The 25,992-nt window shown below is 45.0% G+C and overlaps 1 protein-coding gene across 14 annotated transcripts in view; it reads left to right on the plus strand.

The window, feature by feature from the left end:
- Nucleotides 1-25,992, plus strand: part of NCOR2 (nuclear receptor corepressor 2) — a 535,580-nt gene that overhangs the window by 324,077 nt on the left and 185,511 nt on the right. For 12 of the 14 annotated variants that reach the window (XM_088482142.1, XM_088482138.1, XM_088482137.1 and 9 more), the window contains 2 exons: nucleotides 22,089-22,195; nucleotides 23,173-23,342. In XM_088482142.1, coding sequence (XP_088338268.1) covers nucleotides 22,089-22,195; nucleotides 23,173-23,342 — 277 coding nt within the window. The remainder of the gene's footprint in view (nucleotides 1-22,088; nucleotides 22,196-23,172; nucleotides 23,343-25,992) is intronic. The other 2 variants (XM_088482128.1, XM_088482133.1) reach the window with 1 other exon arrangement.

Here is a 25,992-nt window from a genome sequence, read left to right on the forward strand (position 1 = left end):
TTTTACTATAACACAAAGCTTAAAAGCAGCCCCACTGTATAACGGTGATCCAGCTCACGCCGGACACCAACAAAAACTGAGTTGCCTTCAGGCTGTGGGCGAAGTATGGGGGGGGAGGACCAGAGCATCCTGGGACAGAAAAAGCTTTGCTGTTGGTGTCCGGTCTTCCAAGAACCACCTATACCCCAATGTCTCCCTGTGGACCCTGAAGAAGAAAAGAAGTTCTAATATACACTTCTAGAATATTACCACAAATAATCCCTTAACCGAATACACGGAATGATATTGGGAGTAAATGGCAAAGAAGTGGTGAATTTATTATTAAAAGTACATATATAAAAATATACAATGAATAAAACGCTTCATACACAAAAAAGTGCTTGGCATACATCAAGTGCAAACTGTCCACTCAGTCTCTCATCTTTGATGTAGTTGCGGTGGGCAATTAGAGCAAGTCCCGGATTATTAGAAACCTTCGCCAAGGAAGGATTCTAGTAATCCGAAACGCGTTGTGTTCAGATACCATGCTGTGGATAAAGAAAGACCCACTCTACATACCCAGACCGGATGTTTTTATGCCAACAGCGGTGGTGCTAAATCATCTAGCACCCGGGACTTGCTCTAATAACCCACCGCAACCACTTCAAAGGGTGAGAGGCTGAGTGGACACTTTACATATACCCAGAGGAGTAGCGTGGAACCATGGCGCCCGGAGAAAGTCATAGTGCCCCCCTCACTGTATTGAACTGAGCCAGTGGGGAAAGGCCAGCCTGTAGGGGAATACTGAAGTGAAGAGAAAAATAGCAAACAGTGGCAGTATCACACTGGGCATAGAGGTCCAATTGGGGGAATAGAATGCTTCGGTGATCTGACATTAAGGGGTAGCTGCTTTGGCACTGGTTTATTTATGTATAGCACCTAGGATCTGACTGTTATCACCTTTGAATTATTGTTATTAGTCAATAGAGGAGATTGTATTATATATTCAGATCATTTTAAATTTCCAAGAGCACATGTGCTAGAGTGAAATTCCACAGGGTACACAGTGTATTACTGCAATTACTGCCCCAAGCAGCTTTCACTGGAGTGGGAACACCTATAGGAAGTGCATACACACGGGACAACCGTCAGCGATAAAGATATCGGTGAACAATCTCCCGGGTGTGCTGGATGATCGATATCGATCATCCAGCACCTTACCAATGTTGGCCAATGATCGCGGGTCCCTATAGTAACCTGGTCGATATCGACCAGGTTGGTCGGGAAGCTGACGGATAGAATCCCGACCGCCGGCTTCCCGACAAATCCCGGCAAGGGTTAAATGACAGGCATCGAAATCCTGATGCCCCGATTGAAGGTAAGCCGGGTGCCAGGCGCGGACAGCCGGCGCGGGGGGGAGAGGGTTAGGGGCTCCCCGGGGGGGACTTAGGGCTAGGCATCCCCCCGGGAGGGTTAGGTTTAGGCTAGGAGAAGGGGGGGGTAAGGCACCCCGGGGGGAGGTTCGGTACCCCCCCGGGGGACTTAGGTTTAGGCACCGGGGAAGGGTGGGGTTAGGTATATGGCACTGGGGGGGGGGGGGGTTAGGGAAGATTAGGGTTACTTACCATAATCACCGCTTTGGGATTTTCACCCATGCGGCCGGTGGTAAATCATACCGATCCCGGTTGGCCTGCATGCATGGGAGATGGACGTTATCGTCCATACTTGCCTGTGCATCGCAGGTCATTGGTGGGTTGGAAGGCACCAAAAAATGCACGATATGAATGATAACTATATGATCGATATCGTTATCGTTCATATCAAGCATTTTAATCGTCCTGTGTGTACGCACCAATATTCTTAAATCATTGTATTTACTGTAAAAGTTTTAAAAACTTGTTTCTGGAAATATTTGGCCTGGTCCCTGGAATGTCCCTATTTTCTGATATTGACCAATTCACAATAAAAATCCTAATTTTATTTTTGATAAATGAAACTTGCTATTTTTAGTATTATTAATTTTCTTCTCTTGTATTTATAACGAATTTTTCTTAAAAATGACTAATTAAAATGCAACAATGTATATTCTAATCAAAGTTTGTCATGATGGGGTTTGTAGTGCTGCAAGCTCCACGAATCAGTTTTGCATTTAACTTCTCAGCAACAAAGTGTAACTTAACTGGAAGCTATCTAACATACTGGGAAGGAAGGAATAGGCTTAAAACAAACTTTTTCAGGAGGCTGATTCTATTACGTTTGCATATAAACAATGTTTTTGTGTGTCACACATATATTCTGAGAGGATGAATCATACAGAACCCGAGTCCTGACAATATACTGTATACATGTGCCAAATCACAGCAGGAATGTTGTGGTTAGTTTAAGGCTTAACTATGCAAATTGGCAGGAAGTGTGGAGGCTCCGGGAGTTGTGCTGGGAGGGCCCAGGCCGGGCTCTGGCTGTAGTGCTGGAAGTAGAGGGGGAGGTAGTGAACTCTGAGCTGTGTGGAGCAGGGGGCTGTGATTATGGGAGCGTGGAGCTGACACCAGCGGGGAGGAAGCTGGATGTAATTGGAAGTAAGTGTCAGGGCAGGGGCTGGGGGGTGATGCTGTGGCTGGGTGTCACCATCAGGAGTAGGGATGTGTGTGTGTGTGGGGTGCGGGCAGAGCCCCCCTCCAAGTCTCTGTCATTAATGCTCTGCTGCTGTTCCTGCGCTGTCTCCCTTCTTCTGCACAGTTCCACGTACTCTGCTGCTGACTTCTGTACCGTGACTGTCTCCCCTCCTCTGCCTCCCACTCCTCCTCCATCATTATATCATTGTGTATTCTTATTACATTGTATCTACACTGACCCTGCAGCTTACCTCTTCTCCCCCACCGCCTGTCCGACACCCTGTGCTTCGCCTCTAATATCACTTCTCCCTTGATTCTAGTCACTCATGTTGGCTGAGTATGCTGGGATTTGTAGTACCACAGCCACTGGAGATGGACCCTCCTACTGTCACACCTATACCCTGTGCTTGTGACGGCTCCCCGGTAACTTATAGCCCCCTCGCGTGCCTCCCAGACCCGGGCGGGACGCAGCCGCCGGCATATCATACCGATTCCGACCCGGGCACCTAGTTAGTTCGGGGCTAGTTATAGCCCTGTGCAGGCATAGGAAGGGAGGAGGGCAGCGGGGAAAGTTCGCGGCATGCCTTTACCGTCCGGGGCTCTCTGTAGCCAAGACCTAGGCCCATGCATATGTTCCATGGGCCGTCATGCCAGGCTCTCCCGCCGGCCGGGCTGCTGTGTGCAGGGAGGGAGGGGCCGGGAGGCCTGGCATGAAAGTGAAAGCACTCAGGCATGTAACGCTGCAGTGTCAGGCTCAGTAACCGGAGTCTGCTCCCCGCCCTCCTCCTCCTCAGCAGACGGGACCCGCTGGGAAGTAGAGCAAAGGTGAGAGCAGCTGCTCCGTATTACTACAGTCCTGGTCCCGGCCAGTGCCAGCCCCAGTCATCTTCATGTTTGCACCGTGCACCCTGCTAATGGCAGCCTTTTATATAACACATTCATCACTACACTAAAGCTCTATGTGCACTTACATATACTCCTAACCCTCAGAGGAAGTATATAGTGAAAGACTCTCCCGTTATGAAGGTGACCTTGGCTAGTTGCACTTGTACATGACTTTATAAGCTTGTTATTTTCAGACCTAAAACTCCTACGATCCCGTTCATAGACGTTATATCATGTATCAGCGATGTTTCATAATGACACCACTTCTCCAGGAAACACCCAACTCTTGTTTTTCCTTCCAGCTGACTTGTCCACTGGGCTGTGATCATTGATGTGTTTCTAAAGATGGACACAAAAGCTGTTGCTGAGACTAGTTTTCCCCTCCTTGTATTGAGGGGACTTTCAGGGCCATTAAGTCCTAGTGTCAGTCATAATACTGAAAAATAGTTTGGCAATTTCAAATGTTATTTTAGATTGCAGTCACCTTTATTTGTTCTACTCTACGCTGTTTCTATAACTCCCCAAGTCCATCTTTCTCCCTGGCTACATCCTGAAGGAATGTGACACCCCAATGTCTTTTTTTAATTTATTTATTTGAATGGGATGACGTAGACCTGGAGATTTTCGAATCTGTTTACTTTCAAATGGAAAACTTTTCAAGGATTTCATAATATATAATATAAATTTTTTGCTCCATTGCATTCTGGTTTTCCAGCTATCCGAATGAAGCTGTAATTCTGAAAACAAAAATGTGATTTATATCTTCAATACTTTAATGTTAAATCTGCACCGCTAACTAAAACAGTGATCATTTTGTGGAACAATGAGAAGCTGCGATGTTCGTGATTGTGGCTTATTTTTGGTAATCCCACCAACATTTCCCCTCCGAAACGTCTCATAGACCCGATTTTAGAAGAAGCTGTGAAACTATCCATGGAGCGCAGAGAAAATGTCTGCAGGGATGTGTCTGAGCTATAATGTTTTTTCCTTGGTGGTGAAGCAGCTTTAAATTGTCATAAAAACTTTATTACAAATTAGTGTCACACATTGAGTTTGACCAACCACATTCATATCCTAGTTTCTTGTGAGTTTAGAACAATGGGCAAAGTTATCTCTTCCAGGCATTGGAATTACAGGTAGATATATTTCTGCAATATTTGAATGAAGGGAACTATCCATAACACGACTTTGTGAACAATCCGTTTTGGTCGCATTGTTCACACAGACTTGTAATGGATAGCCGGCAAGGACCAGTGATGCACGTTCACACTGGGTCCTTGCCGTCCCCAACTATCTAATGAACATGCATGTCAACCTGATGACGTTCTGCATGTTCAGAGATAGGAAGTCGGACTCCTTCACTGTTCAGTGAACGCCGTTCAGTGCGGCCACTGTTCCTCAGTGACCTGAAGGTCTGAACACTATACGTTCAATCTTTCAGGTCGCCTAGTGGATAGGCCCCTTTAGAGTTAATTATTTAGATCCTAGAGAAAAGGAGTGGAAGCATTCAACAAATAATTAAATAGGAATTTCTTGTATCTCTTTTACAAATCCCTTGACTGTTTGTGCAATCAACAAGAATGGGGCCATTACTGTAGGCAACCAAATGTGTAGTACAACCTCTTCCCGTGTAAATAAAAACTGCTGAACCTGGATTTAGAAAGGGGTATATGTGATTACATTGTATTTTATTGTCTCTGCAGTCTATTTATTTTACTTGTGTGCCTTTGACTAATGGGCAATTACATTTAATGGTTAGTACCTATAGTATGGAAGCATGTTTGGGTGGAATTGGCTATTCTAGTTCTAGCTCTTTTACTTATGGTGCATACACACGGGACATTCATTAACGATATCGTTGAACGATCTCCCGCGTGTGCTGGATTATCGATCCTCCAGCACACCACGAACCTGCCAATGACCCACGATCAACGATCGTGGGTCCCTATAATAACCTGGTCGATATCGATCAGTTGGCCTGCATGCACGGGCGATGGACGATATCGTTATCGTCCATACGTGTCCGCACATCGCAGGTCGTTGAGCACAGAGAAATGCTCGATATGAACGATAATGATATGATCGAAATCGTTCATATCGCCCATTTTAATCGTACCATGTGTACGCACCATTAGTTCATTTAAATGTTTAGGATGTTTGTGTGTATGTGTCAATATAAAGTGATTCTACACTTATAAACAGTGTAATTGCCAGATTGATGATACATCATGTGGCTTTCTGTCTCCTGCACTCAAAAGTGCCCTTTCATGTATCATATTTTCACTTCATTTACCTGATTTACTCATCCTTATACTCTGCAGTAATCACGCATGGTGTAAAGAATGCTTCTCTTGCTAATGATAGCGTAACCCTACATCCCTAAATACCTGCTCCCAACTAATATAATATACAAAATAGAACAAACAAATGGCGTAGGTAGTCTATAGCAGCCACAGTATTCAAGACAGTGGATTACCACAAACCACAAGAAAAGTCAAGTAAATAATAACAATGGGTGTATAGAACACTTGCGGCACCGCTACATGAAGTTTTCTTCTATTTCTTATCCTGTCGATTTCTCCAGTTGAGGAAAATATATGGTATGTAATGTCAATCAGTTCTCATCCTATCCACCAGTAAACAAATTATATGTTTCTAGCCGTTCATCAACGTGACCCAAAAAACATAGAGAACAAACAGAAATAGTGTAGTATGTCCACAACTATTTTAATTTGAAGAAATAAAAAAACAATAAAACAATCGGCCTTCCTGTGGGCAGAAACCGTGAAATAGCTATGACGGGTCTGCAAAAACAATCAAATTCCTCCCTATGTTAATTAGCTATGTTTTTTCCATTTAATACAAACTAACGTAAATTAACTTTAACTTGAAAAATACAGAACCATAATTTGCAAAAATCCAATAAATTAACAATTTGTTAATTTTATTGAAAAAAAAACTGATCATTGTATCCAGTAACTGAACCCCCCCTTACCTTATCAAAGGCTATCCACATAGTTTTTCACCTCAGTATCAAAGTCTAACTCTTTTAAAGCCTTTACCCATATGCATTGAGGGGCAAACATTGTACACTGTTATTTTATAAAGTCTTTAGTACAAATTAGACTGTACATTACTTTAGTATCTTGAGAGCAAAGTAGCTCAGACTAGTTCAAACCAGAAACAGAAATCCATTTGCAAACTAGCCATAGAACTTCAGACTCCAACTAGAATCCATCTAACACCAGAAGACTTCATAAAATGATACTGTTATGATTACCTGAGAAAATGAATGCTTATTTTAATACTTTAAACTTGAAATTGCTCATTCACTGGTAGTGTTCATTAACTGGCTGATTCACCCTACCTGCATATTTTTAAAATTTCCTAGAACTAAAGGTATATGACATAACCAGTGTTCCGTATTTGCTGTGCATACAGTATACTGTACCTTCTTGTCACTTAGCCTCTGCAATGTTGTTCAATAGGCTAATTATAAAAATGGTCCTAGTTCAACATCATAAAATCAAAATATAGTGCAGTTTGGGTTTATTGTTACATTTATTTGTAAAGATTAAGAGTGTACTTGTTACATTTGTTTGTATATATTTAGAGTGTACTATTTCTCAAAACTCTAAGTGTGGAGTTCAGTTTAAATTGATATATTCTCAATATGTATATTGGAGACTGTATTATTTCTGTTTTGTTGCTTTATTTTTCTAACAATGGGAAAAATCTTTTCATGGTTAATGAGAGAATGAATAAAATCGTATGTTAATTTCTTGTTTTATATTTTAAATAAGCTAGGTGAGAGAAGTCTTGGGACATGATAGAAGCATAGTTGACACAGCACAATAGAGAGTGGCCAAAGTGCCAGGAGAGTTGATACTATAAATTTAGTACCAATAGATCTCTATCTACCATTGTCATTTTCTACAACTCTCTCTCTCCCTCTCTGGTCTGACTTCCTCTCACCCTCCAGCTCAGCTCAGGAGTTTCCCGCACCCTATAAATTCAGTTGTGCTGACATGGGAAGCAGCATGGTATGATCCTGAGCCAATCTACCGTTGTTTGCACCAACACTTTCAAGCTTCACTGAGGAAATTTGTTTTAGTTTTTCTACTTCAGGGTCCATAGGGTATCCACAGGATACCTTGGGGGTATAGGTGTTTGACGTCAGTCATCGGGCACCATAGAGTTAAGCTTTCAGCCTCCCAGGATGCACTAGGGTCCCCCTCCTATACCCCGCCCCCGAGCCAAGGCACCTCAGTTTCGTTTGGTGCCCGGCCGGAGTCGGGTGCACCTGTTGGAGTGGGGGCTAGAAGAGACCCTGAAGCTTTTTCTTCATGCAGCTGTGGCTGCACATCTGGATGAACAGCATGGACAGTCAGTCCTGACGTCCATGCTGTCTTCCCTACACCCCCGCCGGTACCAGAACGCCGGTACCGATCCGGGGATGCTGGTGAGCATCTGGGGTCACAGCTAGCGGTGACCCCAGATGTTCCGGACCATGGCCGGATTCAAGGGGGACAGCAGGTAAGCAGCGGGGTCCCGCGGTGGGTCCCCGCTGTTACATGGTCCAGAGTCTAAGGCAGGGGGCTCCCTGGGGACTGGCTGCAGCGTGGAGCCAGGTATGAACCTGCGCTTCCACTACCCCCTGGGACAGCGGACCGCAGCAGAGCGGTAGCGCTGCGGCGTCCCGGGGGTTAAATGCATGCCAGGGGAGCGCGCCTTCCCTGTCTCACAGCCGGCGCCTCCCCCGCTGCACACTGCCCTTTCTGCACACTGCCGACTGGTCCTGTAGCAGCGCTCCTCCCCCAGGCCAGCCTCCCCTCTGCTCCTCGGCGGCCATCTTTCCAACGCATGGTGAACTCTGCTGGAAGCACTGGACGGAAGCATCGTGGTCTGGGTCCTCCCGAATACCTCTACTCCGATTTGGGTCAGGTCTGTGTATGCTGCGCTGTGTCCTACCAGGCCCTGTGTCTGCGTAGTTGAGTGATCAGCGCTGTTAGTGCAGGAATTGATTTTTCTTTGCATTGTATGTGACTGTGCTAGCGCTGCTGCCTGTAACTTTTCTTCTAATTGTCAGCTTTATTACTGTCCCTGTCCTTTCTGCTAAGCGCTGCAGGGTCGTCTATCGCCTATTTAATATATAATTGGTACCATACTTGGTGCCATCATGTCTGAAAGTGATTTTCCTCTCCGGCTACAGTGTACTACGTGTAAAGTACCGTTAGCGGAGGGGGAGGGTAGCGCGGAGGGCCTCTGTCGGCAGTGTTTGTCTATGGCGCGGCCTATTACGGTTACAGCACCGGTACAGGAGCCGCCCTGGGCTTGTTTCGCTCAGGCGCTTACAACCTTAGTGGGCCAGTTAGCTCCGTAGCCCGCGTTTACGCCGATGGGTTTGTCCCAGCAGTCAGTGGTGTCGTCACCCATGCAGGGTTTCCCACGACAATTTGTGGTACCCCACAGTCTCCCTATTTCCCCGCTCCCGGTTTCTCAGGAGCCGGCGTGGGTTAACTCCCTGACGAGTTCTGTACTGCACTTGTCGGATGTGTTGCAAGGGGAGTCTGTGATGCAGCCACATAAATGGCTGGTGGCGTCTCTGTCGGCTCCTTATGAGGATGACGAGGGGACGTCTGATGATGGGGAGATTCTGGATCCTTACGATCAGGAACCTCTCCATACTAAGAACGCTAAGTCCAAGGTATATATTTCTGGACTTATTCGGGCAGTCCGCACAGCCTTGGTGATTGAGGACGAAGTTCCCCCAGCGGCTAAATCCAAGTATGCCTTTTTTAAAGATGTGAAGGGCGATGCCACAGTCTTTCCTCTTTCGGGTCAGTTAGTGGACCATTTAGAGGAGGCGTGGAAACAGCCTGGCAAAAGATACCAGCCGCAGAGACGCCCGGCAGTGGCTTTACCGTTCGCGGATAATTATTTTGCAAAGTGGGAATCCCCTCCACAGGTGGATTCTCACGTGACCCGTCTTGTCCGTAGTGCCACATTGCCGATGCCATCCATGTCCTCCCTTAAGGATGCTACGGACCGCAAGGTAGAGATCTGCCTGAAGTCCGCTTATTCCCTTGCGGGGGGGGGGGCAGCACGGCCGGCTATGGCCATTTGCTGGGTTGCCAGAGCGATGGAGCGCTGGGTGGATTCATTAGAGGCGTCTTTTGATTCCGACTGTCCGGCCGAACAGGCGGAGTTGATTGGTAATCTCCGTGATTCGGCCACTTATATCAACGAGGCGGCCTTAGACATTAGTACTCTGGTGTCTAGAATTTCTTCAGCAGCGGTGGCTGCTCGTCGCACCTTGTTGCTGCGATTCTGGAAGGCGGACGCAGATTCCAAAAAGGGTTTGGAGGCGTTGCCATTTACCGGAGAAGTTCTCTTCGGTCCGGATCTGGACAAGATTGTGGCCACGCTGGCGGCAGCCAAATCGGCTTGTCTCCCGTCGGCCGCTGCTCCTTCTGGTTCTGGACCATCGTCCTTTCGGTCATCTAGGGCCCAGGGCAGGCCCAAACCATAGTCTTTTCCTCGACAGGCTGGCCCTAAGAAATTGGCCAAGCCCCGGAAGCAGGCATGGAGTACCAGACGTCCGGCCCTAAGCCAGATGACAAGCCTGCGGCCTGACTGTCCGGGCCTCCCTTTGGGGGATCCCAAAGTGGGAGGCCGCCTTCTGCAGTTCGCCCAGTGTTGGTCGGTCACTACGACAGACACTTGGGTTCTCGAGGTGGTCTCCCACGGGTACGCCTTCTCTTTCCGACACAGACCCCCGGCTTGATTCTTCACCACGGGTCTACCATCAGACCGGAACAAGGCTACGGAGCTGCGAAAGGTATTGCTCACTATGCTCCAGGCTGGAGTTATAGTGCCTGTTCCGTTCTCCCAGAGGGGCCAGGGTTTCTATTCAAATCTTTTTTTGGTACAGAAACCCAATGGGTCGTATCGTCCGATTCTCAACCTCAAAGCTCTCAACAGGTCTTTGCGGGTACCGAAGTTTCGGATGGAGACCCTACGGTCCATCATTCTGGCGCTGGAACCTGGGGACTACATGGTGTCATTGGACATACAGGACGCTTACCTGCATGTCCCTATTCTTTTGCGCCATCAACAGTTCCTCAGGTCTGCAATACGCAGCGACCACTTCCAGTTTTGGGCGTTACCTTTTGGCCTGGCGACAGCACCACGTGTGTTCACCAAGGTGATGGCGGTCATGGCGGCTTCTCTGCGGCTGCAGGGAGTCCACATGTTGCCGTACTTGGACGACCTTTTATTGGTGGCTGGATCTCCAGAGCTCCTTCTACGCCACTTGGACCTGACCATTGCGCTACTGCAACGGCACGGCTGGCTAATCAACTGGCAGAAGTCCACTCTAATCCCATCTCGGCGGATTCTGCACCTCGGAGCCTTATTGGGCTCGGAACAGCAAAGGATCTTCGTGACGGGAGAAAAGATCTCTGCTTTACAGTCGAGGGTGCGCAGTTGTCTGCACAGCCGCCGGGTGTCTCTACACTCGGCGATGAGGTTACTGGGCTCCATGGTGTCGGTGTTCGACATGGTGGAATATGCCCAGTTTCACTCCAGACCTCTGCAGCACCTGATCCTGTCCAAGTGGAACGGGCTGCCTCAGTCTCTGAAGTCCCAGACGATTGTGCTCACCCCGGAGGTTTGTCTGTCCCTTGCCTGGTGGTTACAGACGACCCATCTCAGCGTGGGACGTCCGTTCTGGGTTCCGAATTGGGTCCTGTTGACAACGGACGCCAGTCTTCGGGGCTGGGGAGCAGTTTCGGGTCCACACTTGTTCCAGGGCAGGTGGACGCCGACAGAAGCGGAGCTTCCAATCAATATCTTGGAACTCCATGCGGTCTTCAGTGCTCTCCATCAGGCACATCGGGTTCTCCAGGGTCGTCCGGTACAGGTCCAGTCGGACAACGCTACCACCGTGGCCTACATAAACAGGCAAGGAGGAACCCGAAGTCGGGCGGCTCTCGTGGAGGTCTCTCGGATCCTGGTATGGGCGGAGCGCAATCTTCCGGCCATATCAGCGATCTTCATTCCGGGAGTGCTAAATTGGTAGGCGGACTTTCTAAGTCGCCAGGACGTTCATCCAGGGGAATGGTCCCTGCACCCGGACGTTTTTCAACTGCTGGTTGACAGATGGGGTCTTCCAGAGATAGATCTCATGGCGTCCCGGCACAACAACAAGTTGCCGGTGTACGGGTCTCGCACAAGAGACGAAGGGGCGTCTCTGGTGGATGCTCTGTCCGTCCAGTGGACGTTCCGGTTCGCATACCTGTTCCCTCCGGTCTCCCTTCTTCCACGGGTAATCCGGAAATTCAAACAGGAAGGAGGGACGCTCCTGTTGATAGCTCCCGCGTGGCCCAGACGGCACTGGTCCTCAGACCTTCAGGGTCTGTCCGTGGACAGTCCTCTACGGTTGTTGCTACGACCGGACCTTCTGTCACAGGGTCCTTGTCTTCACCCGGACCTGACTCGGCTGTCTTTGACGGCGTGGCTGTTGAGACAGCCATGTTGAGGTCCAGGGGGTTTTCCAGTTCTGTAGTGCGTACCATGTTACGAGCTCGGAAACCGTCTTCCGCGAGGATATACCATCGCGTGTGGTATACGTTCTTCCAGTGGTGTCGACCGAGAGGTTATGCACCGCGGGAGTTTCGTCTATCTCGGATACTCGCCTTCCTACAAGCGGGACTAGACCATGGGCTTCGCCTTGCTTCTTTGAAGGTACAGGTTTCGGCCCTGTCTGTCTGGTTTCACCGTAGGATTGCTACAATCCCGGATGTGCGCACCTTTATGCAAGGTGTTCTCCGCATTCAGCCGCCCTTTATTCCACCTGTGGCGCCTTGGGATTTGGCTGTGGTCCTGAGGGCTCTCCAGGGACCGCCGTTTGAACCACTGGGCTCAGTGGATCTTAAATGGCTAACAGCTAAGACTGTTTTCCTTCTGGCTATTGCTTCGTCCAGACGTGTTTCTGATTTAGGGGCTCTTTCTTGTAGATCCCCTTTCTTGGTTTTTCATGGGAACAGGGCAGTGCTCCGCACTCGGCCCGAGTTTCTTCCCAAAGTTGTTTCCCAGTTTCATGTTAACGAGGAAATCGTTGTTCCGGCCTTTAACTCACCTGGTCTTTCCGTGGGTGAGGCCTCTTTGGATGTTGTGCGGGCCTTAAGGACTTATGTTGACCGCACTTCTTCGTTTAGGAAGTCGGACGCCTTGTTTGTCCTCTATGGCTTCCGTAAATAGGGTTGGCCTGCTTCAAAGCAAACTTTGGCGGCCTGGATCCGTATGGCTATTTCTGAAGCTTATCTTCATGAAGGCCTGCCGGTTCCTCCTTCTGTGAAGGCTCATTCCACTAGCTCTGTGGGTCCTTCGTGGGCAGCTCGACGTGGTGCCTCTGCAGTCCAGATCTGCAAGGCTGCTACGTGGTCCTCTGTCCATACCTTCGTGAGGTATTACAGGTTTGACACCTTCGCCTCTCAGGATGCTTCCTTCGGGCGGCGGATTCTCCTTTCTGCACAGGAGCGTCCCCACCCTTAAAGGATACTGCTTTGGGACATCCCCAAGGTATCCTGTGGATATCCTATGGACCCTGAAGTAGAAAATATGAGATATGGTAAGAACTTACCCTTGTTATCTCTATTTCTACGAAGTCCATAGGGTTCAACAGGACTCCCGCCCTGTCGCACCTGTGCTGCAGATGGGCTTTGCTCTGGTCACCGGTTTTTCCGTCTCCCTCTGGTGAGAATGTGATTCTTGTGTGTGTCCAGATCTTTTTTCTCTTTCTTCCTTCTCCTCCTCCGGCCTATGGCTTGGTAACTAACTGAGGTGCCTTGGCTCGGGGGCGGGGTATAGGAGGGGGACCCTAGTGCATCCTGGGAGGCTGAAAGCTTAACTCTATGGTGCCCGATGACTGACGTCAAACCTATACCCCCAAGGTATCCTGTGGAACCCTATGGACTTCGTAGAAATAGAGATAACAAGGGTAAGTTCTTACTATATCTCATATTTTTTTTTGGTTATAACAAAAATGACAGGAAAGTCTTCACTGTGGGATATTTTTAAGTATAGCCCAAATGATCTACTATTTTATGCAGAGCTATGCCCTGCATAGCCAGTGTTCAATAAATTGCCTATAAAATCTACATGCTGTATTTTGCCAGTTTTCTGTTTATTTGCTTACATCATAAAAAATGTACGAGTTCTAGAATCTCTACCATTGATATACACAATATTGTAAAGGGACTTCAAAGTTTTTCATATTTACGGTAAACAAGGGTCCCGCAGTTATTGATCACTAGTAAATGGATCCGGGACACCTCAGCTGCTCCCGCTCCGCTTCATCCCTCTTCCCTTTCGCCCCCTCCCTGCCTTCTCCTGTCATACTTGCCTGGCACTACAGTAACTGGGTGATATGTGCACAGCCGGACATCATGGCAGTGCCAGCAGGTACATCACAAAGAATTGAAACCACACTGCATCACTTAAGAAAAATAAAATTAGAAAAATGTCAGTGTGAACACTTTTTACAGCCATTGTACCAGCCTGTGCCCTTGCTGCTTCTTTTTATTACTTCTGTCCATTTCATCGGCCAGGGGCCAATAAGGATGGGTTGTAACCCTCTAGTGGTCCATAGGCTGTGTTACTAAAGCTGGAGATGCTCTTCCATACTTATCAGAAACAAAATGAACTGATTGGCAAATCCACTAAATGCAGAAGTGGTGCCGCAGTAATTTTATTGTCACTTATTTAAATTGCACCACCAATTCCTCAACAATGTATAGAGAATGTGTCCTTCAGTTTCAGTACAAATCAGTGACGTTCGGCTAGGTCAGTAGCTGGGGAGGCACACATGAAGATGGGTCTGAGTGCTGGGAGCCTGTCTCACCCCCTACTCACTGTATCCCCTCACTACACTAAGCTTCAGTGTTCATTGATTCTCCTACCTGCATCATTGTGTCTTCTCTTGCTGTTGCTGAAAGCTTTGATCTCTAAACATTGCAGTGCACTTCCTGGTCACAAGACACATCCAAGGTGTCCATCAGTGCTCAGGGCACGCCCCCCCATACTCTGAGGCATGCCTCTATTAGCTATCTTTCTGTGCAGCTACTTCCTGTGGTGTGGCCCCACCCCCTGCTCTGCAAGCAGTGTCTGACTATACAGAAGCAAGTCTGAGCTGTTGCTTCCTCATCTCCCTGCAGTCCCAGGGAGCTCCACAAAGCTGGTGAGTGTTAACTATAAGAATGATTACAATAAACAAAGAAGATATTTCTAAGTTATAAATATCTTCTTTGTATTATTCTTATCATTTTTATATCAAATATCAGGAGTATGACAGGGTGCACGTCCCTGGTACAGTTGGATTTTGCAGTCTAAGGACTCACACACAGACATTATACACATATATGATCCTGGTCAGGAAATCATAACCACATTGCTGGAAGGTAGGAGTGCTAACCACTGGACCACCATGTTTCTGGAAAATGATAATATATCAAATCACATTTTAACCCCTTCTGCATTCCTTTGTATAAAATGTTTGTTGGAGCACTTCTGGAAAGTATAACTGTTGATACAGTACAATTAAATTTCAGTAAAGGAACCACAAGCTACACTTCTCACACTAATGGTGCGTACACATGGTCCGATCAGTCAGCGATAACGATATCGCTGACCGATCGTCCTGCACCTTACCAGAGTGCTGGATGATCGATATCGATCATCCTGCACACCACCAACGACGTCTTAACAATTGCGGGTCCCTATACTAACCTGGTCGATATCAACCAGGTTGCCCTGCATGCAGGGGCGATGGACGATATAATTATCATCTATACGTGCCCGCGCTTCGCAGGTCGTTGGTGGGTTGGAAGGGACCAAAAAATGCACAATAAGAACGATAACGATATGATCGATATCGTTAACGTTCATATCGTGCATTTTAATCGTGCCATGTGTACGCACCATAACTGTCCGTAGCAATGGAGAGATTGCTGCCATGATGTTGCTTGTAGTTTAGATGCTGTACACGATCTAGGTAGGATCTGTAGATTGTGAACTGTTGGAGCGAGGCAGTGGTAGGCAGTTCCAGATGGAAAGGGTTAAAGCAGTGTAAAAGGTAGTTGTGTGAAGCAAGTAGCTTTTCTTTGAAGCCAAGCCCTTTTAGTTCTTTCTTTTTGCAACCTGGTCAATAGCTTGAGAATCTTAGGATTCATAATATAATGTTGGATCGGGAAACTTATGGGCTTCTAATTTTGGCCAGCTGACAAACTGGATGGGATAGCACTTACTTAATTGATAATGAAATAACGAGGGAATAGCCCACACCTGTCCATGAAATAGCTTTTGAGTTGATAGTCCCATTACTTTTGGCCCCTTAAAAAGTGGGAGGCACATATTGAAACTGTTTTAATTCCTACACCGTTCACCTGATTTGGATGTAATTACCCTCAAATTAAATCTGAAAGTCTGCAGTTAAAGCACATATTGTTTGTTTCATTTCAAAACCATTGTAGTGGTGAATAGAGGCCAAAATATGAAAATTCTGTCAATGTCCCAATATTTATGCACCTGACTGTATATATTGAATAAAATTACTGCACTGTTTTGTACCTTTACAAGTCTCCGCGTGCCGCCTTGCTGTTGCATGTATTGTGAGGACGCTATCTCATCTAAAAGGAGTTCCGGATTCATTGTTTTATATATATATATATCTTTATTTTTGTATCCTGACGACGTGGTTGCGGACCCCGAAACGTTGATATGCCTATATAACATTAATACACCTTTGAAGATTTACAAGTCTCTGAGTGACGCCTTTTTTGTGGTGTGCTATATATATATATATATATATACACACACACACACACACACACACACACACACACACACACACACACACACACACACACACACACACACACACACACACACACACACACACACACACACATTGAAACTGTTGTAATTCCTACACCGTTCACCAGATTTGGATGTAATTACCCTCAAATTAAATCTGAAAGTCTGCAGTTAAAGCACATCTTGTTTGTTTCATTTCAAAGCCATTGTGGTGAATAGAGGCCAAAATCGGAAAATTCTGTCAATGTCCCAATATTTATGGACCTGACTATATGTATGTATGTATATATTATATATAAGAGATCATTGTATATAAAAATGACTATTATTGTGATCATTGTGAATGTGTTTTGATATCCACATATGTAACATTGTTGGTACCTGTAATGCTGTATATCCATTCCGCTCGTTTGACAATCATTTCATGTACATTATTGTGGTAATTGTGGTTGCTAGGCAACCAGGCACAGTGCTATTGCATTATATGTCATGGCTCTGTTTGTGTTTATGTGTTTCTATGGTGATGTGGTCCTGTAGTGATGACAGCTTAGTTGCTGACGTCATCAGGAGGCGCTGTCAGTCTTGTCATGTGATCTGACTGGCTTGTGTTTAGCACATTGGGCAGAGGGGTGTATTTAAGGTGAGCCATTTGTTTGTATCTGCATATGGTTGAAGATAGTACTAAAAGTACTGAAACGTTCTATTGATCCTTTGGTCTCTGCTTGATTTATTGAGAGGGGAGTGCTGCACCTTCATGCATATATATATATATATATATATATGCATAATTAATCTACCTATCCGAATGGTGTCCACACTCATAGTAAGTCCAATATTATGCTGGGATGTCTCGCAATATAGTGGCTTGGAAACATCTATTCCAGTCAAAAATACATGTCAAAAACAGGGGTACCATAGAAATTTGTCGTTATTGTAGCATAGGAGCAAGTAGAAAAACACCAAAGTGCTGGTCCTCACAGGACCTTTGTCAAGGCACAATATTTACATTCAATTAATTAGAACAAATTGGTTAGCATAAAAACATCCACATGGAGTGTTTAATACTATCACATAGAGCATCCATGTAAATAAATATATCGCTTACATATATGAGCCGTATTCAATTTGAGCGGATCCGCGATACTTTTCCGCCTGCAAAACTGGCGAAATAGACAAAGTCCGGGAGGCGGAAAAGTATCGCCCGCCTATCCCCATATTCAATTTGAAAGTACGCGAAAACGGGACCCGGTGAAACGTAAACAAGCGGAAAGTCATGTCAGATTTGGGGAAATCAGCTTGACACCCCCCAAAAGATGCTCTGACATGGGGGTTAGCTATGGTTACCCCCGATTTGGCTTGCTGAAGTTATTTGGTGTTTTTAAACGGCCTCAATAGCTGCTAAATAGCGTTTTTGTGCAAGTGGTGAAGAATAGTATTCAGGTGGTTTTTTTTGCAGAAAATAAATTATTCCAGCAAATTTGGGGTACTTGAAAAATGGGGGACAGCATATTTAAAAGTTGATAAAGTTAAGTTTAATAAATTGTGAAAAATCCACCTGCTGCAAGCACCTGCAATGAAAAAAACACCTGGGGCATACTTGGGGACCCCCCCTGGAGTCTAGTTCTCTAGTTTTGAACTTTGTCCCCCAACATTTTTTTTTTTCGCCCCCAAATTCAAAGTGATTTTTTGGGGTGTTAAGTCTTTTTAAAAAACATGTTGACGCAGTTTTCTTTTGGGGGACTGTCTTAAGGCTGCATGGGGTTCCCGCAATGTTCTACCCCCAAAACCCCAATTGTGCACTTTTTTCTGCCTGTTATTCATAGGCGAAACTTTTTCGCCTATTATACTGCATTGGCTTTCCGCCTAGGCGGAAAGTCTTTCAAATTGAATACGGCGATACTTTTCCGCCTGGTGAAATTACGTCATCGGCAAAACTTTTTCGCCGATCTCGGCTTTTCGCCTCAAATTGAATACGGGCCTATGGTGCATAGCCAGCGATCCATGTTTTGACCAGGAACATTAGAAATCTCATCCTAGTATCCAACTGTCTGCAGTGGAAAGCAAGTGGAAGACACTCCACCGGGGGATGTAGTCTGGAAGCAGACGGTCTAAATGCCGACCGTCTGCTTCCAGACTCTCTCTAATCCCGGCGAGAGATTTAGGGTTAGGTTTAGGCTAGAGGAGGGGGGGGGGGGGGTTAGGGTTAGGCACCCCCCCCCCCCCCGGGGGATTTAGGGTTAGGCAGCTGGGAAGAGGGGGGTTAGGTTTAGGCACTTGGGGGAAGGTTAGGGTTAGGCACACCTAAGGGAGAGTTAGGGTTAGGGAGTAGAATTAGGTTAGCGATACTTACCTTAGGGACAAACGGGGTCTTCACCCTTTCCGGGCTGCCGCTGTCGGGATACCTACTACACCTTCCACCGGATGTGAGTGTTGTGCAGTGCATCATGGAATGTGCAGACAAGAATCATGGAAGTTAGACAGAAAATATCAGTTAATCAGAGAGTGAGGCATAATCACTAGTCTCATCACCTTCCCTTTACTATGGGAACAAGCCACAATATGCTGATACTCTATAGTTTTAGAATTATACAACCTCTCACCTGTCTCAATCGTTCTGTTAATCCAATCAGTGGTGTCAATCCAATTAGCTCCAAAGGGTACGAGTTGCCATGGCATGCAACGGCACTGCATTGCACACCCCTCATGACCTGCTCCCAGCCCAAATTCACATTTTTGCTCGTAGCGCTATGGGGTCTGCAAGCAGTTTTGAGCAAATTCAGGCTGCTGTAAAGCACAGCTGCTGCAATGCTGGCTCGCATCTGCAAATGTATCACGGCTAATTGGATTGACCCCTATATATTAAACACCGCACCCAGGCTCTGCACCACATATACAGAACATCCATAACCGTATGTATCCAATGTAAGCATTCAGTGAACACTGATAATGCCATAGCAGCAATCCAAGTAGTATATATATTACATTTCCTAGTATATTATATTCTAAAAGTCTATAGCATGTGAAATAAAAAATGATTACCAGCCATACAGGTCACAGATCACTTTAAAAAAAATAAAATAAAAAAAAATGAAGCCATATTGTTTAGTGCACTCGAAAATTCCCAGATGTACTGGTTCATTGAGGCCCTTCGACCAAACTGTATCTAGCTTATTAATCCAAGTCACTTCTATTTTTTGGAAAATTTTTGCTCTCGAATGGTACCACCTGATAAATAACCATTCAGCGTAACATGCTAGTTGGTGTTGTTTCTCTACGAAGTGGCTAGCAACAGATTTATCAGATTCACCTGATCTAAGGGCCGAGTGTATAGAGATGAACAATGATTGGCAATGCGGTTCCGGAATGGTCTGATGGTTTTTCTCACATATACCACAGAGCACAGGTATGTGATAATATAAATAACAATTAGTTATACATGCAAGTCTGTATTTGATTGGAATTTTCATTTTCTGGCCACTATGTGGGTGGCAGAAAAAACAGCCAGTAGCCATACTCAACTGGGGTGTTTTAGGTGCTTGAACTGCACTACTTCTTGGTTAGCTGGGAATCAGATCTTTGTCATTGCGAACCGACATATTAGGATGCATAATTAAGCCTTGTAAGCTTGATCCCTTCATATACACAATAAGGGGTTTCTTTAGAATGGATTTTTTAGTGCTGGATCTGTGACTACAATATCCCAATTTTTCTTAATGGCTGTAGTTGTCGCATAGCTGCCTATATCAAATGTCGAAAGACAAAGATATCTTTATCTTTTGTGTTTTTCACAATGATCAGTATCTCCGATGTAGTTTTCAAGTGCTGTATAAACATTTTCAGTGGAATATGGGTGATTACCCCTTTCCAGAAATCTCTGTTGCATATCAAGAATTTGAATCTCCATAGTAGTTGTCCCTGAATTATTTCTTATAAATTGTGAAGCAGGAAGGCTCTCGTGTGAAGTCTTGGATGATGGCTAATATAATATGTATTGATATCTGTGATCTTTCTATACAACCGGTACCAACACCACAAATCTGTGGCAAACAGTCATGCCAAGAAAATTAGTCTGTTTATAGTCATATTCCAATTTGAACCTGATAGGCATATTGAGGTTATTGAGATATGTAACCATTTCCAATACGGATTCAACATCCACAGATTCCTTTGTAGTAAGCAATGCAATCTCCAAACTTCGGGAAGACCTATTCCTGTTTTTGTCATTATATAAATTTGCATACACAGGGAGTTGTTCCCCATCGCTATCCCTGAGGTCTGGAGATAGCACCGATCACCAAACTTAAATTAATTGCACGAGTCTCATGTTTAACAAGTCAAGTGAAAAATTCAGTAGGTGATTGGCCTTGGTGGTGGCCCTTCAGGCACTCTTAACAGCATAAATGCCTGATTTGTGCGGAATTACTGTATATAATGGAGACATTATCAACGACACCTCTTTTTAAATATTTGATGTAAGTAATTGCTTTTTATGCTAATTTTTATAATTTAGTCAAGAATAAAATTATTCTGATGTACTAATATTTGATCATTGGCCGCATTGTTGGGTGATTTCTTTGAGAGGGTATGTTCACAGAAACAAATGGACATCTCACACATTGAATAAGAATTCTTCAATTCTAATATCTGTCAGCTGAAAGTTTTCAGTGGTATATCCATTATGAATTTTGTATTGGTATTAAATTGTACAAAACATTCCATTTGTTAGCGCCTTCTAAGTATTGTGTTTGGATATCTTTACGGTTGTGTCCTACTAACAGGGGACTCTCTTATGCTGCGTATCCACTACGCGACATTACTGAGCGACTGCACGATTACGACATTATAATCGTGCAATCGCTCAGTAATCGGGCACAAATTGTGCAAATCAATGTTGGAAACAACCAGCGATGCATTTCGGACATCAGTAATCGGCCGAACATGCTGGTCAATCTGCGGATAACAACAGATTGCCAATGTTCGGCAATAATTGAGGTGCCTACACTGAACGACTGAACATTCAATGTAGGCACAGCACAGACTGTGAAACGCCTGCACGATTACAATGTCGTAATCGTGCAGTCGTTTCACAGTCTGCTAGTGGATACACACCTTCAGAGGTGCTGCTGAATTGATTGGCGCAACAAATTAGCCCTCCAGTCCATTTATAGAAATATCCAAAAGAATGGGCACTCATAGATCAATTATGAAAAGCAGCACTTTATTGACTCACGTGTAAAAACCAGTTGGCAAATGCCAGATTATATATATATATATATATAATTTTTTTTTTTATTCCAGAAAACCTAAATTGGATCTTGCATTTGTTTGTTCGACTGTTTTGGAATTGTGTCACCATTAATACAGTCTATATTGTCTAATAAGAATGCATGCTTATTGAAAACTAAAAGTAAAATAACTTGTGTTATTTTCTCCTCCCAAGGGTGAGACTGTTCCCTGACACCTTGTTGTTATTTTACTAGACGGTCTTAGTCATTTTTCATACCTGGAAGCCAAGTGGATGCCCTTTGGATATGGGCAGGATGCTCATACACATTAATTCTTCCTACAAGACGCAGCATCCTGTAGTTTTGAACTTGCACTATGTATAAAGAAAATGACATTGTTTCTAGACCCTCATAAATTAAATGATTTCTTCCACCATTACAGGCACAAGTAGTTCTCCCTTTTACGTGTCCCGGTCAATTTTACATTTAACACTCATTTCTTTTCTGTCAGCAGCAGATGACCCGAAGTACCCAGGAAGAGAAAGATGAAAAAGAGAAAGAGGTTGATAAAGAAGAGTTTAAGCAAGATTTGGAAAATGACAAAGAAGAGCTTGGGAAGTAGGTGCCTTTTATTTAGGGTTTAAAGATAAAGTTGTTACATGACTTAATTGTGCAATTTAGTTGTGTTGTATAAAATTAAATATGATTACATTTTTCAAAGTATTTCCTTTATAGTATATTTTGGGGAGACCGTTTGTATGAGCTACAGGTGTCTACTACTCCAAGTTGTTTCAGCTTTCAGTGAAGAGCATTATTGTACAGACAGTAACCTTCACACATGGGGGTCTATTTACTAAGCCTTGGATGGAGATGAAGTGAACGTAAATAAAGTACCAGCCTATCAGCTCCTAAGTGCCATTTCACAGGCTGTGTTTGAAAAATTCCAGGAGCTGGTTAGTTGGTACTTTATCTCCGTCCACTTTATCTCCATCCAAGGCTTAGTAAATAGACCCCATGATGTATTATCCTGGTCAATGTCAAACTATTGATCTGTTTTTCACTGTGATATGTGCTGTAAGTATACTTGGGACCGTTCTTATAAATGGCCTATGGATCATGAAAATTAACCAGCTGTATCTGTGGTAAGTCAGCTGATTGTTACAGCAGCCCTCAGTATAATTGCAGTATAGATTGATAGATAACTCCTTTGACAAGTGGTGTTGTAGTGTTCACTGAGGAAAATGCACCATGTTTGGATGTTGCCATCAGTGAGTATGTATCAGTAATACACATAATTTTCTATAGTACATTAGTCATCGTAACAAAACAAAAATAATCAAGGAAAATTTTCTAATGAAATATATTACAAAAATGTAATGTGTACATTAGGTTTCCAAAGTGAATAATATATTCAATATTGTTGGGTGATACTGAGTGTATGAATGTCATTGAACATCCTTGCATGTAATGTTCCTCTATAGGAAATATATTACATACATCTAATCATTATAGAAACCATTCTCCAACAGAATTACATCTTGATTCGGTAATCATTATGTAGTTCAAATTGTAACTTCATCAAATAATTTCCTTAGGGAGAAAAATGAGGACACTTCTGGTGAAGAGAATGACGACAAAGAAACGGTGACTTCGAAAGGAAGAAAAACCGCCAACAGCCAAGGCCGCCGCAAAGGACGTATTACACGGTCCATGGCAAATGAGGCCAATGAAGAGACTTCTGCACCTCAGCAGAATGCAGATTTAGGTAGGTGTGAGTGGAGACATAGTACAGAAACCTTTTGCTGTCAACAAGTGTTATCCACAGTGTTCCTGGGGTATTGGGAAGTTTCCGGCCTTGGTGCATGCTCTGACCATCAGTTGTTGTTGTTTCTCATGTGGATTGAAGCAAACTGAGCAATTTCTTAAATGGTTTTGCAACCTTGGAACCCCCACCCTCTCTTTCCAAAGGACATGCATCTCATTATCATTATCAGTCTGTTGTTGTCCTCATAGGAAACAATGCCCCTTATATATACACTGATCAAATGACTGTGCGGAATGATAGGAAAAACAATACCTGAATCTTATTTCCTCTGAGCTCCTAAGTTTCTCTCGTACTATGCGTATATTATGTTTATTTGACTTTTATATAGGAAATGTTTTTAACTACATTTTATTTTCCCCTGGAGTCCAAATGAAAAGTTTGTTATAAGTCCATTTTTGTATCTACTTCATTGGTTTTAAATTAATGTGCTGCAAATATAGAGTGTACTCTATGTCCCCTTTAAAAATCACTCATACTGTGGACAACATTAAATATGAAATGTATTCCCTTTACAAACACACTGGTTTGCCTATGAAGAGGATGCCATTTTTCCTTGTTCGTTTTATTCTTATGCATGTGATCAGGGCCGGATTAAGGTCTGTGGGGGCCCCTGGGCAACAAACTTGTTGGGGCCCCTATATACCACCGTTTTTTTGTCATCCTAGGAACATTTATTTCTTTGTATACACCTTAATGCCCCCAGTAGTAATGCCTCTCTTGCAATTCCCACTGTAGTAGTGCCCCTTATGCAATCTCCCCAGTAGCAGTGCCCCCTGTAATGGTCCCCCCTATGCAGGCCCCCTGTAGTAGTTCCCCTTATGCAGTGCCCCAGTAGTGCCCCCCCCCTATGAGGGCCCCTTATAATAGTGCCCCCAGTAGTGGCCCCCCTATGCAGTGCCAGTGCCCCCCTATGCAGTGTCAGTGTCCCCAGAAGTGACCCCCCTATGCAGTACCAGTGCCCCCAGTAGTGGCTCCCTATGCAATGCCAGTGTCCCCAGTAGTACCACTCCCATGCAGTGCCAGTGCCCCCAGTAGAGCGCCCCCCCCTATGCAGTGCCCCAAGTGGTGGCTCCCCATGCAGTGCCAGTGCCCCTAGTAGAGGCCCCCCAATGCAGTGCTCTAGGTAGTGCCCCCCCATGCAGTGCCAGTGCCCCCTTACAAATACATTAAGAAAAAAACCCACTTACCTGAATCCTGTCGCTCCTGCCGCGACCGCTGCTATCCGCTCCTCCGGCAGGCAGTCTATGGGAGAGATGTCATGAGGAGAGACGTCATGACATCTCTCCCATCACCCACTGCGGGAGCCGGAAAGCGGAGCTCATGAGTGAGCTCCAACCCAGCTCCCCCCGTGGGTGCAGCAGCCAATGAAAGTCTGTGTGACTCTCATTGGCTGCCAAAACAAACACACTGCCGCCGGGTGTCAGCAGCGGTGTGTTTGTAGTAACAACAAACACACCACCACCGGCACCCGGCAGCAGTGTGTTCTTTGCTTTGTGTGAAGTGTAGACTGCACTACTGCGGTCCGCACTACACTGAATTTGTGTGGGGGCCCCTGGACGACCGCCCCTATCGCCCCACCCATAATCCGGCCCTGCATGTGATAATTATCACAAGAGCTGTTCACTTTGGTCTATTAAAAATTCACTTAGAAGATGAGTGTTGGCAGGTTTTAAAATTTCAGTGAAGAAGCAAAGGTATCAGTGTCTCCAGTCTAAATAATTGGGGAATTAGGGAGACTGTTCTTACAACTGCTCGTTTCAGGGAAAATAATTAGTACATCATTTATGCATTTTTTTTACAATGACTTTGGATATTTTGAACATTTATTGGTACGAGCAGTTCAGTGGCCGAAATAGATATTGATTGTAGTGCAGAATCTGAGCTGTCTCTCCCATAAACCAGTCACGCCAACTGTTGTCATGTGATTAATGCAGCTTTATTCTGAGGCTGTAATAGATAAGTCAATGAAAGCAACATTGTCACATAAAAACGAGAGCCCCCTCTATGTAGTTGGCAAACTCTCCACTCCCTTTTTTTCTTCTTCTTTCTGTACCCTCTACAGAACTGAATGGAGGCTCCAGTCCCTGAACCTGAGCTATAAGCATCTGTCTATTGTAATCCTCCCATGTGCTGGTAGCATCATACTTACTGTACCTTTGAGAAACATCCTAGTTTTGTAGCTGTATCTGTACTATAATTTATAGGATGCCATAAGGTATACAGTGGTAAACCATATACAAGAATACATAGGATAGCTATTAGTACAATGACAAAACCAAGGATAGTTGAAAGGATAGATGATAAGGTAGAGCAACTCACGATGTCCACTAGACAGGAACAGAGTCTGATGGGGAAGACCGGGGAACAAGGTGTACTGGTGATAGTTCTAGGAGGAGAGGGACCTGCCCATATGGACTTACAGTCTAAGGGGTAGAGGTGTCACAGAGAGGATGAGTTGGGAGAGGGTAGGTGGGTAGAGGAGCAAAGTAATGAGTTATAGTTTTATGTAGAGGTGAGTCTTAAGGGCTCATTTTAAGTTGTGGAGACTGGCAGAAAGTCTGATAGAGTGAGTTCCAGAGCAGTGGGGCAG

This window comes from Taudactylus pleione, unplaced genomic scaffold (genome assembly GCF_031769625.1).
Source record: "Taudactylus pleione unplaced genomic scaffold, aTauple2 ptg000282l, whole genome shotgun sequence".
NCBI lineage: Eukaryota > Metazoa > Chordata > Amphibia > Anura > Myobatrachidae > Taudactylus > Taudactylus pleione.